Consider the following 16908-nt stretch of genomic DNA (forward strand, 5'->3'; position numbering starts at 1 on the left):
CCTTCAATCCTCGTCTTCTCCGTTCTCCTCTATTCGTCTTCTCCATCTCCCTCATCTTATAATCTCTTATCTATTCCCAGCACAACCTCTTCTTCGTTCTCAACATCTCCTTGTCTTATTCGTCTTCTTTGCTTTTCGAACGGCTATGAGGAGAAATCTCTCTTCTCCGTTCTCCGTCTCCTTGTCTTCTTTGTCTTATTTTGAGAAAAAATCTATGTGGGTTTTGGGAGAAATTAAAAAAAAAAAATGAAAGTTCTTTGCTTTCTTTCTTGGCCTCTGTAGTTTTAAAGTTGAAATTCCTTATTCTTCTGATCCTACCAAAGAAGGAAAAATCAATGGCGACAAAAACATACCTTTGTATTGTCTATCTCTAATGCAACCATGGAAAAGTTGTTCTAGACAAACCCTTTGATTCCAGGGTGCTTTGTTTCTTCATCAAAACCATCCCTCTACTCTTTTCTTTCAACCTTACTACACTCTCCCTTCTTCCATCAAATTCATTTTCTCTTTTGTTTTTTCTTTTTGAGTTTGACGTAAATTCAACTTTTCTCTACCCCCACCACTTCGTTTTCTTCATCTTCTGGTGATTAATTATCTCTTTTGTTTGTTTTTGTTTGATTGTTGATGATTTGTATGAATGGGTATTGTTTGTTGGCTTCTAGGGAAACCTTGGATGGATTGAAGTGAAGGATTTATGTTGCTTTCTGCTGCTTTCTTCTCTAAATCTGTAAAGTCTTTTACTGGATGATGAGTTTAGTTTCTTTTGGAGTGTTCTGCTCAACTGGATTTTTTGCTGCTTTAACTTTTTTTTTTATAGTTGAAAGGAAGTTCCGACATGAGCATGATTTGTTTGCCTTGTTAAAAATTGACAGGATAAGATTTTGTAATGTGGATCCAAAGACTATGTTAAGACTTATGATGACATTAGCATTTTAAGCATTAGAGTTTATAAAGAAAAAAAAAACAATACTACCCAACAACCTAACCCGTTTACACCCCATCAACTTATATAGAAAAATTTTGAAAATATTTTATATGGATAAAACACATCCATTGAACATTCCAATGCAAGTTCATTTACTAGATGCGAATAAAGATATATTTCGACCTCGAGATGATAATGAAGAACTCCTTGGTCAAGAAGTTTTAAAAATACTTTTGGACTAAGGAGTTCTTCATTATCATCTCTTAGTGCAATTGGTGCATTTATGTATATTGCTAATAATACAAGACCAGATATTGCATTTTTAGTAATTAATTTATTAGCTAGATACAGTTCCCCTCCAACAAAAAGGCATTGGAATGAAATTAAACATATATTTCGTTATCTTCGAGCAACAATTCATATGAGATTATTTTATTCAAATAAATCAAACTTTAACCTAATTGGTTTTGCAAATTTTGGATATTGATCTGATCTACACAAAGCTAGATCTCAAACGGGTTATCTCTTCACATGTGGAGGAACTGTTATATCTTGGCGATCAGTAAAGCAGACCATAATATCCACCTCCTCAAATCATGTTGAAATTTTTGCAATTCATGAGACTAGGCGAGAATGTATATGGTTAAAATCGATGACTCAACACATTCAGGAATCATGTGGTTTGCCTTCTAGTATCCAACAACATTATACGAAGATAATATGACGTGTATAACTCAAATAAAATGAGGTTATATTAATGGTGATAGAACAAAGCACATTTCATCGAAACTTTTCTATACTCATGATCTTGAAGAAAATGGCGACTTGATAGTAAAACAAATTTGTTCAAAGGATAACCTGATAGATTTATTTACTAAAATCACTACCTACTGCAACCTGTGAAAAATTGGTGCACAACATTGAAATGTGACGACTCAAAGATCTCAAGTGATGTTTCTATGAGAGGGAGTAAATTTTGATTTTTACAAGTATATATGAAATATATGCTCTTTTTTCTTTACTAGGATTTTTTCCCATTTGATTTTTCCACAATAAGGTTTTTAACGAAGCACGTTTCATATATGTAATAGGCATCTAAGGATAATATATAGATAATTATTATCCATTAGTTTGCTTAGTTGCCATAGCCACATGTCAACTCATTAGCCATCCAACATTCATGTCATGTGTTTATCAAATACTTAACTACAATTTGGTGGAGTTGTTAGACACACCAACGTAGAGAAATTCAAAAAAATTGGAGAAGGTAAAGATTTCTTTAATTAATTAATTAATTAATATTATCTATTATATTTTATTATTTTATTATTTTAATATTATATTTTTTTTCGATTTTTATATTTCGATTGTGACTCGTTTTCGCTCCATTTTAGAATTTAATAAATGAATTTCATATATTTTCAATTTGAAGTGTATTGAAAACCTCTAAAATATACTTATCAAAGCAATTAAAAACCACTGAAATATTTCAAAAACATCTATATATTTATTAAAGTTTCCAAATGTTTATTTGATCGATGACACAAATCTTTTTGAAAAATATATATTAACTTCTCTCTATATATATACTTCTTTTCTCGAAACTATTATCTTTCTTTTTTAAAAAAGAAAAACTTTTCAAAATAATATATGTTTTATCGAAGATTATTTAAAAACGGTTGAAAAAGATTTATATGTTAAAAAATACATATACATATTAAAAACTGAGATTTTTTCAAAAATCGAAAAAATTGACAAATTATTTAAGCCTATTAAAAAACGAAATTTACTTTGTTTTTTTTTCTATGAAATGTAAATATTTTGTCAAATATAATATTTTTGACAATTTCTCGTAAAAATTCTAGATTTTTCTCTTTGAACACGCATAAATTTTTTCTACCTCTCCAGTTTGCACACATAATATATAAGTATTTTTGTATACATATTTATACATAAAAGCTATATATGCATAAAATATATATACATAGGTACACCGTCTACACGTACATATCTATATGTGTACATGTGTACACGTAGTACATAATATGTGCATATATATGTTTGTGCATATATATATATATGTATGTTGTAACATCTTATTTTTAACTTCAATGCATATATAGTTCTATAACCGCATGATTACATATATTTAAACTGAGTCTCGATGTATGGTTGGTTCAATGTCTACTGAAATAACTATGTCTTGCAGGAGTAAAGAAAAAGTCTAAGGCCCATCATATCAGTTCAAGACTTGGCCATCATGTTGGGCATTATATGATCCCCCTTCCACAATACTAAATCAGCAAGTTAATAACCGAGCATGCATATATATCCTTAGAGGTCCATAATTGGCACTTGGAGGTGGAGTCTTAGCAATTTGTTTTCACTGATTAAAATTCCATCATGTTACCCAGTATTATGAGCATCCAAAATAATCTTTGTTATGACTTTTAACTTTTAAGACAGTGTTTTTAAATGGGTTCTACAACGACCTTACTCAAAGCGCTCCTTGAGCATGGTTCTCCTTGTGAAGGCCACAATCTCACGTCCTCTTATGTTGTTAATAAAGTTCAAATTTATTCTCAAATTTGAAAATTAATAATTTTTTAAGATTAGTAAACCATTGTATATATCAAAAGTCTATTAAATGCTTTTTCAAACGCCAATTTTCTTATAGTGAAAGCTTTAACACGTCCACCTCATACTCAACAATAATTCGATTTTACATTTTGCTGGTGTAAGATGATCACAAATTCGACATTTTTTCTATCCTCCCAAATTGTTACACCAAATTTCAAAAACTTAAAGGCATACTGATAATCAATATCACAAATATAAGTTCTCGGATTCAACCCTCGCAGCAAAGTGCAAATTATAAAAACAATAATTTTCGCATTTTCATTTTATTATGAATTTAAAATTTAAAATTTAAAATTTAAAATTTAAAATTTAAAATACAGAATTATATTAAATAAAGATAAACATATTTAGAAATATCGTATGTTATAAATGTAGTTCAACTTAAAAATACATATATGCATTACAAATGAAATTGGGTTAAATTATTCCATGCAATTTTGAAGTTAGAATTTTGGTTTTTGTGGTTTGATTTAATTTTATAGATAATCCTTTTATGATATGTTATGTATAGGGTAAATTTGAAAAATAAACCATAAGACCTAAATTTAAGTTCCTTGAAATTAAAAGACAAAAATTTGAATGTATCCTACAAAAATATATAATACCACTACAACAAATCTGACCTTTAATGTCGGGTGGAAAAAATAAAAAATGGGCTTTAATGTCGGTTTTCAAAAGGCGGATGTTTAATGTCGGTTTAAAACCGACATTAAACATCAGCCCCTTTGTAATTTTTTTTTAATTTTTTTAATTTGGTAAAAAATCAAGTTTTTCTCTCTCTTACTTTACCTTTTCTTTTTCCTTAAAATTTCTATATAAATTCTCCTCCTCTCTTCTTCCTCCTCCTCTCTTCTTTAACTTTGAAATCTTCTAACCCTAAATTCTGCAGCCACCAATCAAATTTTCTTGCTTTCATTTCCTATCCTCGTAGATTATTTTTTCCATCGACGATTTGAAGATTTACTATGGCCAGTAAAGGAGAAGGTCCGGCGATCGGAATCGATCTTGGAACCAAGTACTCTTGCGGAATGGAAATGGCCGAAATGGAAATGGAAATGGAGGAACGCTCCTTTGTTGTCTCTTCAGACCCTCACCAGGTTCATCCTCTTTCTCTCTTATCTCTTCATATCTTCACAATCACTCCTATTTGTTGGTCAGTTAGTTGTGGATTTTTCTTTCACTTCTTCGTTATCCTTTACCATGATTTCGGTGTTTCGCGTTTTCTTTTTCGAATTGTAAACATAATCTACAATACTGGAGATATTGATTCATTGATGTTTGGATTGGATTCATTTCTGCAGCTGCAAATTTGTCAACTACTCGCGTTTCGCGTTTTCTTTCGGTGTTTCGCGTTTTCTTTTTCGCGTGTTGGATTCTTGTACTCACTGTCTGATTTTGTTTGGTTTTCAAATCCTTTATTATTATTTGTTGAGATTGATTGACTCGGTATGGCTACACTGTATTTCTAGTGAGGAATTGAACATGGGTCAACTTTTGATGTTGCTATAATTGGCCGGTAAAGGAGAAGATTTAACAATTTCCATTATCCTTAGTGTTGTTGTTTCTTGCTTTTTCCCTCCTGTCTTTAGTAATGGTAAAATGCTTCACAATCCCATTAAAAGAAAAAAGGTGTGTATTTAGGGTTTAGGGCTAGAGTTTTAGGGTTAAGGGAGTGAGCCGGCCTAATGTTGAAGGGTAGGTTTGAGAAATTTTTTAAAGAGAAAGTTAATAGGGCTTTCTTTTTCTTTTTCTTATTATAAGGGCATTTATATGAATGGTCAATTTTCAACAACATAGCAGCTTTATTTGCACGCAAATACACAAATAACCATTTCTCTGTATATATTATATTGGTAGCTATCTATGTATAGTGCAATCAACACAAGCCACAGCCAGCCAGCCATAATATACCAAATTCCAAGGCTCACGTTTAGTACTGCTACTGACTTTCTCTTCTCAATTCTTTAAATTTTTCTTACTTTTACTTATTATTTGGAGACTTTTTAAGTTTTTTATTTGTCGGTTTGTGAGATATTGATAAATTTTGTAAAACTTTTTACTAATAAGTTTTTTATTCTCTTCTCAATTCAATAATAAAATTTATTATAATAAAATTTGTAAAATTTATTATTAATAAATTTTGTTATATTTATAATTATTTAAATATGTTATTGGGCATACATTTTAGTGAATATGTGTTAACAATTACCCTTAAGTAAATGTTCTTGAAATTGCTTTTTAGACTAAATTTAATTGTTTGAGTTCTTTAAATAATGAATTCAACCTAGTCCAATAATGAAATATTTGAGTTGCATTAATTTGTGACACTCAGATTCATTTCTTTATATTCTTGCTTTTAGAAATGAATAAATAATACTACGATTATTTTAATACATTGAATTAAAATTAGCATCTCAATTTAAATTAGCACTATAAATTTTCTATAATTTCCAAGCGTGTTAAAAATGTTGTTAAGAATTATTGAAGAATAAATGATCTAACAAATCATGAAATAAAACACACGATGTCTCAAACTGAAGTCGGCTGAAACTGGTCTAGAGGAAGGAGAAGGTTCCATGATTTCAATTTTTAAAGTTTCTTTGCTCAGCTTTGCCTTTTAACCGTTTATGTTAGAATAAAGATATGAGGAATTTTATTTGTGATGCACAATGAACATAGTTTATATTATTTATGAGGTCATGTTGATAATCATTAATAAGTTCAACTTAGGGTGCTTTGATATTGATGTTTTCTATTATTCAAATTCATCTTGTTTAGGTTTGACCTTTTTTTGTTGGTTGTGTTTACATTTTTTTTCCCTAAAAACTAGAGATGTTATACAGCTTCATTTCAAATCTCTTTCATTTCTCTCCTAATTAGTGTAAAATCGAGACATCTATGTTGCTCACCTTGCTTGGTCAAGTACTTATTTGGATTGAGGAGTTTTTAAACCTTGGTAGGTTTCATAAGCCTATTAGAAGTTTTATTTGGTGAGCCATTGTATAGTACGTTAATTCTTTGTTGAGTTTTACTGTAATGTCATGCTTTATCTACATGTCTTGATTGATAATTTTGAAGAATTATGGGTTAGTCTTTTCTCTATATCTTTAGTTGAGTACTGAACTTCATTATTATTTGATCATGTGTTTTTTAGGTTTGCGGATGTCTATGGGTAAGCTTTTTCTCTATATGTGTTGTCTTCGTTGGAAGAAATAGGAGGACTTTTGGATGTGAAATGGTTTAGTGCTTCCTAAAGGGTTTGTTTAGAGTGTTGATTTGAGTTATGAAATTGGGAAGTTAATTGGATTTGAGTTTTTATGTTGGAGTTATAGAAGTCTATGTTTAAGGTGCATAAATGTTTTGTTTGGCATTGGGAAAGATGGGGAAAAAGATTCTCAAGGGTGTTAATCTTGTTGTTTACGAAGGAGAGGTTAGCTCAAAATTAATCTTTACTATTGTTTTAGGAGCGGATTCTCACATTTTGAATTTTTCATTGATTTTTTGTTCAATTGGAATTATTTTTCTGACCCTAGTAGGTTCACGCCATCATGGGAAAGAATGGTTCTGGAAAATGCACATTTGCAAAGGTCAGTATTGTTTGTGTTCTTTTCTCTAATTCTCATTAAACAGAAAAATGATTTATGACGTTCTTTATCAGTAATGAACTTTGAGCTTAGAAGTTTGTTAGTTTCCTTTGCTTCACATACTATTTTATTAACTCTTGAGTGAAAATTTGGCAAATATTCTCTAGAAGCAAATAATATATCTATAATGTTTGGGTCCTTAAAAGCCATTTCAAGTTGTTTCATGCTTACAGTCTCATTGATTGCTTTACTTTTCAACTTATTGTGTTGATGTTGCTTATTTCTTTATAGATTGATATTGGTTTTCATAATAATGTTATGTAAAAAAATGTTGATTATTCATTTGGCGGGCAATATTATGAGCTAATCAATTACAAGAGTTCATAGGTTGCCACATAAAATGTTTTTTTTTTTTATTTGGGAAAAGGATTGTATATGATTGCATCTATGGAATATTTCTAATAATAGATTGAAGAGATTTAGGAAAGCCTGATGGCTGAGGTAGACTAAAGAGAGTTATGTGGATTGGGGTGTGGATATAAAATCTTAAAAACTTTTCATCCTTCTCTGCAATTTTAGTACTTCAAACAGCTTTGTTATTCTATATAAATGGTTTATTTGGATATTGTTTATAGATAATTGAAGTCATATCGGGTTGAAAGCTAAGCGATTGTGCAGAGATTGCCAAGCGACCGTTGAAAATTGAAGACTGAGAAGGCATTTAGGATTTTTAATTATTTAATTCTTGTATTAGAATATTTTTTCATGTACTATTGTAGAATGTATATACATAATATTAAGATTTTATTTTGTGTATAAAAGACAAATATTATAGTTTCTAACATAATATGAATTTCATTGATTTGTTGGCGTGTGAAAAACATATTTATCTACATTGATCCAATGTCGGTCTATAGGATAATAATGTGACAATTAAATAAAAATAAATTTGTAAAAATGAATCCAAAAACTAGGCTTTAATGTCGGTTTTAAACAGACATCAAAGTTCAACCGACATTAAAGGGCTTCAATAACACTATCAAAGATGTCGGTTGAAAACTGACAAACCGACATTAAAGAGGCCTTTAATGTCGTTTTTAAACCGACATTAAAGCCCAACCGACATTAAAGGGCATCAATAACACCATCAAAGATGTCGGTTGAAAACTGACATTAAAGGCCTTTGATGTCGTTTTTAACCCGACATTAAAGAGGCCTTTAATGTCGTTTTTAAACCGACATTAAAGCCCAACCGACATTAAAGGCCTTTAATAACACTCACAAAGATGTCGGTTGCCAAGTGACATTAAAGGCCTTTAATGTTGGTTTTAAACCGACATTAAAGGCCAAAATTCTTCAAGTGTACTTTCAAAACAATAATTATTTAAATATAAAACATGTTAAAAAATTAACTAATAATAATTGAGCAATAACTTATAGAGAACTATCAGAATCCAACTTATAAATTAATTAAGCTACCACACATATATATATCTGCCTAAAACAACTTTTACTTTCCAAATTATCATCCAAACGAACCTTAACATCTCATCCAAAACAATCATATTCAACTAAAATAGAGTTCCATATTCCTAAATGGGATTCTAACCTAAACAATTCACAATAATTATTCAAAATGTTTAAGTTAATTAAATTATATATATATATATATATATATATATATATATATATATATATATATATATATATATATATATATATATATATATAAAATACCCCCAAACTTTGTAGTCGGTGTAAAAGGATTTATTTAATTTTTTAAAAAGGTTCAAAGATACCCAGAACCACTTAAATGCTTTGTAGAAAAAGTTAAAAGGATTGAGACGTGCAGTTCAACTCTAGAGTTTTTACAGTTCTACCGCACCCCCTTCTTCCAGAGGCTGAGAAAAGCTAGAACATCGGGGGAATATACTGAAAGTGAGGGAGTAAATCAGCCCCAATTGAGAAACGTCATCATCTATGACGGCAAAACTCAAAGAATTTGAGACACATTTCTTTAAGAAAATAATTTAAAAAAAAAAAAACGAGTCAAGAAGACCACAAAAAGTTCATACGGAGGTATCTTAGATAAAGAGAAAGAAAAGTACTATACCCACATTCACAGAAAGATGGATGATTTTCTTCTCTCCTAACTCTTCTTCCGTACAAATAAATAAAAGACATCACCCTTTAATAAAGTATTTTAACTCATGAGTTTGGCGAAGCATTTAAGTTCTAAAATCTCTTGATGTTTTTATTACACATTTTATTTAGAGATTTTATAACTTAAATGCTTTGCCAAAGACGCTTTTTTTATTTATTTATTTAGACTAATTGTTGTTAATAGCTAAGTTCTTGATGTTCATTGTATCTTTGGGATTCCATTAATCCACAGTTTAATTACTCATTGTTTATTGAACGTAAAGGTAATGATTCCTGAGACTTCTTGTTTATGTTGATGACTTAATAATTATAGGAGAAAATGATAGTAAAAATTTTTCAAGTGGGAGATTATATTTATAAGGAATTATGAAACGTTTATTACAAATTAATTTATTGACCGTTAAACGTTACAAAATTAATTTTTTTATCATTTGACCGTTAATAATTAAATTAATTGTTTACAAAATTAATTTGTGAATATTGTGAATATGACCGTTGGTAATCCGTCCACACTATAAATTGTGAATATGACCGTTGGTAATCCGTCCACACTATAAATAGATCCCTCACTCTCATTCTCAGAACACACAAAAAAAAAAAAACAATCTTCTCTCAAATTCTCATTCTCTTAAAAGTTTTTCGAGCTGATCTTTTTTTATTGTTTCGATTTCAATTAGTTTTTGTGCAACTAATTGACGATGTGCAACTAATTGACGAAGAAGGGCTGTCTTATCTTGGGACGACGAGACATAATTCTGTTTGCACGATTCGGAGAAGAGTCGCGAAACGTCTTAAAGAGAGCCGTCTTTCACTAATTCAATTTCTAGTCTTTCACTAATTCAATTTCTATTTTGCAGTCTTTGTTCCTTTTAACAATTCGTTCGATTGCTGTCTTGTTTCTTTCATCATTATTTGCTGGATTTGGACGATTTTTTGCATTAAAGACCGAAGTGCAACAACAATTTTAAGACGATTTCTTCTCTACTGTGATGGCCGGAAATCAAATCTCCGCCAGCATCTGTTTCCTATTCCCGATCGAATCGCCCTTCTTGTTTTGGCTATCTATCACTGGAAATACCAACCGATCCTCATCGGAAATTAGCTGTGAACCAAAAAATAGAAGGCATGGTGGGATTTTTCGCGATTCCGTTGGAAATTTCAGCTAGGTTATTGTGGACTACCAACTTCTTCCGCCATAAGCGATCTTGATTTTCTTTTTTTTCTTTTACTTAATTTCTATTTCCTTCTCGAGATTACTGTTCTTGTTTTAGGTTAGTACTAAATCTTCGCCTTGCATAAATTTGAAATTCCTTACTAATTTCACCTCTGAGGCGCTGGGGTTGAAGAAAGGAGTAGGAGATTCGAATGGAATCTGGTCAGTTCTTGTTTAATCTGCCACCTTGCGGTGGGAACATGCTTTACCTTGGCGGAACCGGCGGCTATTCTTATCCGCGAGGTCAATTTCTCCTCCAATTCTCTCTTTTTAATTTAATTTTCCATTAAATTAAATTCTGACTTATAGTTATGAAATTTTTTAAATGATCTTTTGATCATTTTCTAAATTTTTTTAAAATGGCATGTAAAGCTTTAAGATAATAATAGAAAATTACTCGGGCATATTCTTAAAGCTCTATTTTATTTTTAGTTTCTAAGAGTTAAAGTAAATACAAATAGTTGTTATTTACTTTTTATCAATATTAAAAATAGTAATAAGAAGAAAAATGATCAAAAATAACAAATTTGATAAAAATATTTATAAAGTACAACATAATCTTATGCATGATAGACATTAATATGCTTCTATCAATAACATTAATAGACTTCGTTGTCTATGTTTAATAAAATTGTATCTTCAACTTACATGTTACTTCTTTTAATGTTTGGCATGCTAGACTTTGTCATGTTAATAAAAGATTAATTAGTAACATGAGCAGGTTAAATCTTATACCTAAATTATCTCTACATGATTTTGAGAAATATGCATGTTGTAGTCAAGCTAAGATAACTAAAACCTCGCATAAGTCTATAACTAGAGTAATAGAGCCTTTAGAATTAATTCATTCTGACTTATGTGAATTTGATGACATTTTAACTAGAAATAGTAAAAGGTATGTAATTACCACTACACTTTTATTTATCTGCTTAAAAATAAAAGTGATGCCTATGAAATGTTCAAAGTCTTTGTAACTGAAATAAAGAACCAGTTTAACACTTCGTAGTGATAGAGGAATTGAATATGATTCAGTTGCTTTCAATGAGTTTTATAACTTAAAAGGAAGAATACATGAAATTACTGCTCCTTATTTTCTTGAAATGAATGGAAAAACAAAAAGAAAAAATAGAACTCTAACTGAGTTAGTAGTTGCTATCTTACTTGAGTCAGGAGCAGCACCATCTTGGTGAGGTGAAATAATTAAGACTGTTAATTATGTTCTTAATAGGATTCCTAAATCAAACAAACTTCACCATACGAAGTCCTGAAACATAAAACACCAAACTTGTCTTATCTTAGAACTTGGGGTTGTTTAGCTTATGTTAGAATACCTGATCCAAAAAGAAGAAAATTAGCAAGTAGAGCCTATGAATGTGTCTTCATAGGATATGCTGAAAATAGTAAAGCCTATAGATTCTATAACTTAAAAAACAAAGTAATCATATAATCGAATGACGTAGATTTTTTCGAGGATAAATTTCCTTTTAAAACTAGAAATAGTAGGGGCCTATATAGTCAAACTAGTGGGGGCTCAAGTTCTAGTAGTCTACCTTCAATTAGGATCCAAACCCAAGACAAGGAAGTAGATCTTAAACCTAGAAGAAACAAGAGAGCTATAACAGTAAAAGATTTTGGAGAAGACTTCGAAATGTACAACGTAGAAGATTCAAAAGATCTAACAGAAGCATTATCCTTAGTAGATGTCAACTTATGGCAAAAAGCTATCAATGATGAAATGGACTCTTTTGAATCCAATAGAACTTGACACCTAGTTGACTTACCCCTGGATGTAAAGCTATAGGCTACAAATAAGTTTTAAAGAAGAAACTCAAACCTGATGGATCAGTAGATAAGTATAAGGGCGCTAGATTAGTAGCAAAAGGATTTAGGCAGAGGAAAAACATAGACTTCTTTGATACTTTTTCCCCGGTCATTAGAATCACCTCTATTAGAGTGTTGATATCTATAGCCGCCCTAAACAATCTTTTAATCCATCAGATGGATGTTAAAACTGCTTTCCTAAATGGTGATTTAGAAGAAGAGATTTACATGGAACAACCTGAAGGTTCATAGTTCACGGTCAAGAATCTAAGGTTTGCAAACTAGATAAATCCTTCTATGGCCTAAAACAAGCTCTCAAGCAATGGTACTAAAAGTTTGACAACTTACTCATGTCAAAAGGATTCAAAATAAATGAAAGTGACAAATGTATCTACTATAAGACTGATGGTAGGCTATGTATTATCATATCCCTATACGTAGATGACATGTTAATCTTTGGATCAAACTTGCACATCATAAATGATGTAAAATCTATGTTAAGTGCAAATCTTGACATGAAAGACCTAAGTTAAGTTGATGTAATCTTAGACATCAAAATTACAAGAACTGAAAATGGAATTTCTTTTGATCAATCTAATTACATAGAAAAGATTCTAAAGAAGTACAACTACTTCGATAGTAAACCAGCTTGTACACTTTATGACTCTAGTGTAAAATTATTCAAGAACACTGGTGACAGTGTTAACCAATCCAAGTACGCTAGTATAATAGGTAGTTTGAGGTATGCTGCTGATTGCACTAGACCAGCATAGCTTACACCGTAGGATTACTATGTAGGTTTACCAGCAGACCCAGTCTAGAACATTGGAATGCGATAAAGAGAATAATGAGATACCTTAAGAAAACCCAAAACGTAGGATTACATTATAACAAGTTTCCCGCTGTACTTGAAGGTTACAACGATGCTAATTGGAACTCCCTCTCAGATGACTCAAAGGCTACAAGTGACTATATTTTTAATATAACAGGAGGAGCTGTGGCTTGGAAATCCAAGAAACAGACAATCTTAGCCCAGTCAACGATGGAGTCAGAGATGATAGCACTAGCTGCTGCTACTGAAGAAGCAAGCTGGCTTCGAAGCTTGCTATCAAAGATTCCCACATGGGAAAGATCGATACCAGCCATACTAATCCATTGTGATAGTAATGCAACTATTGCAAAAGTTCAAAATTGTTATTATAATGGTAAGAGACGATAGATACGTCGTAAGCACAATACCATTAGAGAATTGCTCACTACTGGTGTAGTGATAGTGGATTAAGTACGGTCCGACGATAACTTGACTGATCCTTTGACGAAAGGACTCACTAGAGAAAAGATTTTTAAAACCTAAAAAAGAATGAGACTCAAGCCTATTAAAACTTGAATTACTGTGAGGTAAATCTAATTTGAAAGACTGGAGATCCCAAGAAACAAGTTCAATGGGTAATAACTGATCACAAGTAAGATAATGAGAACCATGCTAAATATTTAAAAGTCTCATTCTTATGTTTTAGTGATTAGTATGACATCGTGAAGCGTATGATGAGGCTAAACTTTGTTCTTAATGAAATCTATACTTGATATTAAGTAGGGTACCTAGCTACAGGAGTATTCTTGATAGATTCACCTTTGTGAATGTGGATGTGAGGACCGCTTTTTATGGAATTCTGGGCAGATTCCTAGAGCAATTACTAAACTGGGATATGCATGCCAAGCACAGACTATTTTAGAACTTCACTCAAATAATATTGTGTGTGCGATAGTGTTAGAAGTAAAGTTCAAAACTACAGTTACTTTACAATATTCTAAACTATTGTCACTACGTAAAGGTTCAAGTCATCAGACACCTTTACTTAAACACAATATTATAGAGACAGACACTGCTCGATGAAAATGCTTTTAAAAATTTTCAAGTGGAAGACTAGTAAAACTTTTTCAAGTGGGGGATTATTGGATGAAATATTTATAAGGAATTATGAAACGTTTATTACAAATTAATTTATTGACCGTTAAACGTTACAAAATTAATTTTTTGACCGTTTGACCGTTAAGAATTAAATTGATCGTTTACAAAATTAATTTGTGACCATTGTGAATATGACCGTTGGTAATCCGCCCACACTATAAATAGATCCCTCACTCTCATTCTCAAAACACACAAGAAAAAAAAAACAATCTTCTCTCAAATTCTCATTCTCTTAAAAGTTTTCCAAGCTATTCTTTTTTTAACGTTTCGGTTCCAATTAGTTTCTATACAAAACTAATTGACGAAAAAGGTCTGTTTTATCTTGAGGACGACGAAACATAATTCTGTTGCACGATTCAGAGCAGAACCGTGAAACGTATTAAAAAGAGCGTGTTCCACGACTCAGTCTTTCACTAATCCAGCTTCTATTTTGCAGTCTTTGTTCCTTTTAACAATCCGTTCAATTGTTGCCTTGTTTCTTTCATCATTATTTGTCGGACCTGGACGATTTTTTGCATTGAAGACCGAAATACAATAACAGAAAATGTCTCTCATATTTAGCTGCTCAAGAGTGCTCTTAATGACAAATTCTGACTTAAAGATTTGGGGATCTCTCAAAGTTTTTTCTTGGTCTTGCGTTTGACCGATCTTCTTCTGGCTTGTTTTTATCACAAAGACCCTATACAATTTACATTCGCATCTTCTTGAAGATGTTGGACTGACTTCTTGGTGTCAAGCCCACAACAGTGCCCATTGATCCTTCACTAAAGTTGACTGCTTCTTAGATGGATATCCTTCATGACCCAACTGCTTACAGGAGATTAGTTGGAAGATTGTTTTATCTAACCATTTCAAGACCTGATATCATATTTGTTGTACGTAAACTCAGTCAATTGTTTCCCGCTCATCTGTTGAGATATATCAAAAGTTCCCCTGGCAAAGGGATTTTCTTATCCAAGGTTCAAGACATCTCAATTCGGGCATTTGCTTTATGCTAATTGGGGGTCACTGGATTTTGTGCCTTTCTTGAGAATTCCAACTAAACATATGGAACTGTTTGAGACGGAGTCATAGATGGTTCTGAAAAGGTGTTATAAGGCTCCTTCCCCTAGTCAACTAGCTCTTCAAAGCTAACATTTGTATTCCACCTGTATATCTGTTTCCTCTTTTAAGCAGGAAGGGAGTTGAGAGATATTCTCTTCCCATCTTGAGGGAGAGGGAGAGGGAGAGTATTGGAAGAGTTGATTGAGAGGTGAAGTTTAGTTAGTCGATTAGAAAGTGGTTATTAGATTTGTTATTATTATAACAAATTATTTACCTTTCTAGTTTATAGATATCATTGGGTTATTGTTACTCTTCTTCTATATTGGGAAGTAAGGTTAATTAGCACCCCTCAAATTGTTATAGCCTAATCAAATTGGTGATCAGTGCTTACATCCCATAACCACAAATTAATCAGTTATTTAAGAATGTCACGTCATGGTGGGCAGCTGTACCCCAATTTTTAATTAAAATAATTCACCCCTAAACCCCAAATTAAAAGTTATTTTAATACATTTAATATTACACCAACATCATCTTCTTCTTCTTGCTTCTTCAATAAAACCTCATGATTGAAGATCAGAATTTAAAAATTTACAACTCTTTAATCCCTGAATTTGCAATTAATTTGTACAAAATTTAACATACATAATTGCAAAAGTAGTAGATAAGAGGGACCGACGGCCGCGGAATCAAGAATCGCCACGACTTTTGAAGTCGGAAGCCAGACGAGATGCGATCGCCGAGTGGTACATAACGTCGTGAAACGACTCTGTTTCCGTCGTCATCATTCGCAGCTGTCGAGCCTTCGCTTCGGTGAAGCAGCCAGGGGAAAATCGACCCCTAACGGACTTCGTCTCCAGATCTGGTTTGGAAGCAGCGCCGGCAAGGTTCTGAGGTTCAGCCTTGTTGGCGGCGGAGTCAATATAGTCGGGTTCGGAGGACCAGCCGAAGACCGGGGCCCACCAGTTGGTAGAGGATGAGGCTTTGCGACGGTTAAGGTCGGAGCGGCGGTCGGCGGAGGCGGCACAGGCACGGATGCCGGCGGGGGTGAAAGTGAGGAGATTGGTGGCCATTGTAGAGAGAGGGGATCGGAAAAGTGGTTTGTAGAGAGAGAGGGAAAGGGGAAATGGTGGCGTTGCTTTTTGAGTGGGGATTTAAAAAAAAGGGAGAAAGTGGGAAGGGATAAGAACGGACACGTGGGGGTTTGGGCTTCAATGACGTGTGGGGTAGAGGTGTGCTTTATCCTCCACTTTTACCGGTTGTTTAGGTTACATGGTTTCGTGGCCGCTCCCAACAAGTAGAGTATGTATTTATGTATAATGTATATCACACCTAAACTCATACACCACCTACATATAATTACTTATCCATTTTTAATATCTCATATTTTATTATATTTCATCAATTCCTTCTTCTTTCTTTTTTTTTTTTTTTTTTTTTTTTTTTTTTTTTGCTTAATGTGACTCCCAATTTTAACTAAATTCCCTATTTAGGAGACACAACCAAACCTATTATCCTCCTATTTCCTAATTTTCTTTAATTAAACATA

General features: G+C 32.1%; 1 protein-coding gene and 2 long non-coding RNA genes across 3 annotated transcripts; 2 read left to right on the forward strand and 1 right to left on the reverse strand.

Moving 5' to 3' along the window:
- Window positions 1-4422: 4422 nt before the first annotated feature.
- LOC127144994 (uncharacterized) lies at window positions 4423-8011 on the forward strand. Its single transcript, XR_007816786.1, has 3 exons — window positions 4423-4662; window positions 7102-7152; window positions 7785-8011. It is a non-coding gene; the product is annotated as an uncharacterized LOC127144994 (long non-coding RNA).
- A 2228-nt stretch (window positions 8012-10239) lies between these two features.
- Window positions 10240-15949, forward strand: LOC127145020 (uncharacterized). Its single transcript, XR_007816806.1, has 2 exons — window positions 10240-10768; window positions 14752-15949. It is a non-coding gene; the product is annotated as an uncharacterized LOC127145020 (long non-coding RNA).
- LOC103502747 (uncharacterized) lies at window positions 15950-16432 on the reverse strand. The gene has a single exon (XM_017047804.2). It carries the CDS (start codon window positions 16430-16432, stop codon window positions 16049-16051), a length of 384 nt encoding a protein of 127 aa, XP_016903293.1. The 3' UTR covers window positions 15950-16048.
- Between the last annotated feature and the right edge of the window lie 476 nt (window positions 16433-16908).

This window comes from Cucumis melo, chromosome 2 (assembly GCF_025177605.1).
Source record: "Cucumis melo cultivar AY chromosome 2, USDA_Cmelo_AY_1.0, whole genome shotgun sequence".
NCBI classification, from domain to species: domain Eukaryota; kingdom Viridiplantae; phylum Streptophyta; class Magnoliopsida; order Cucurbitales; family Cucurbitaceae; genus Cucumis; species Cucumis melo.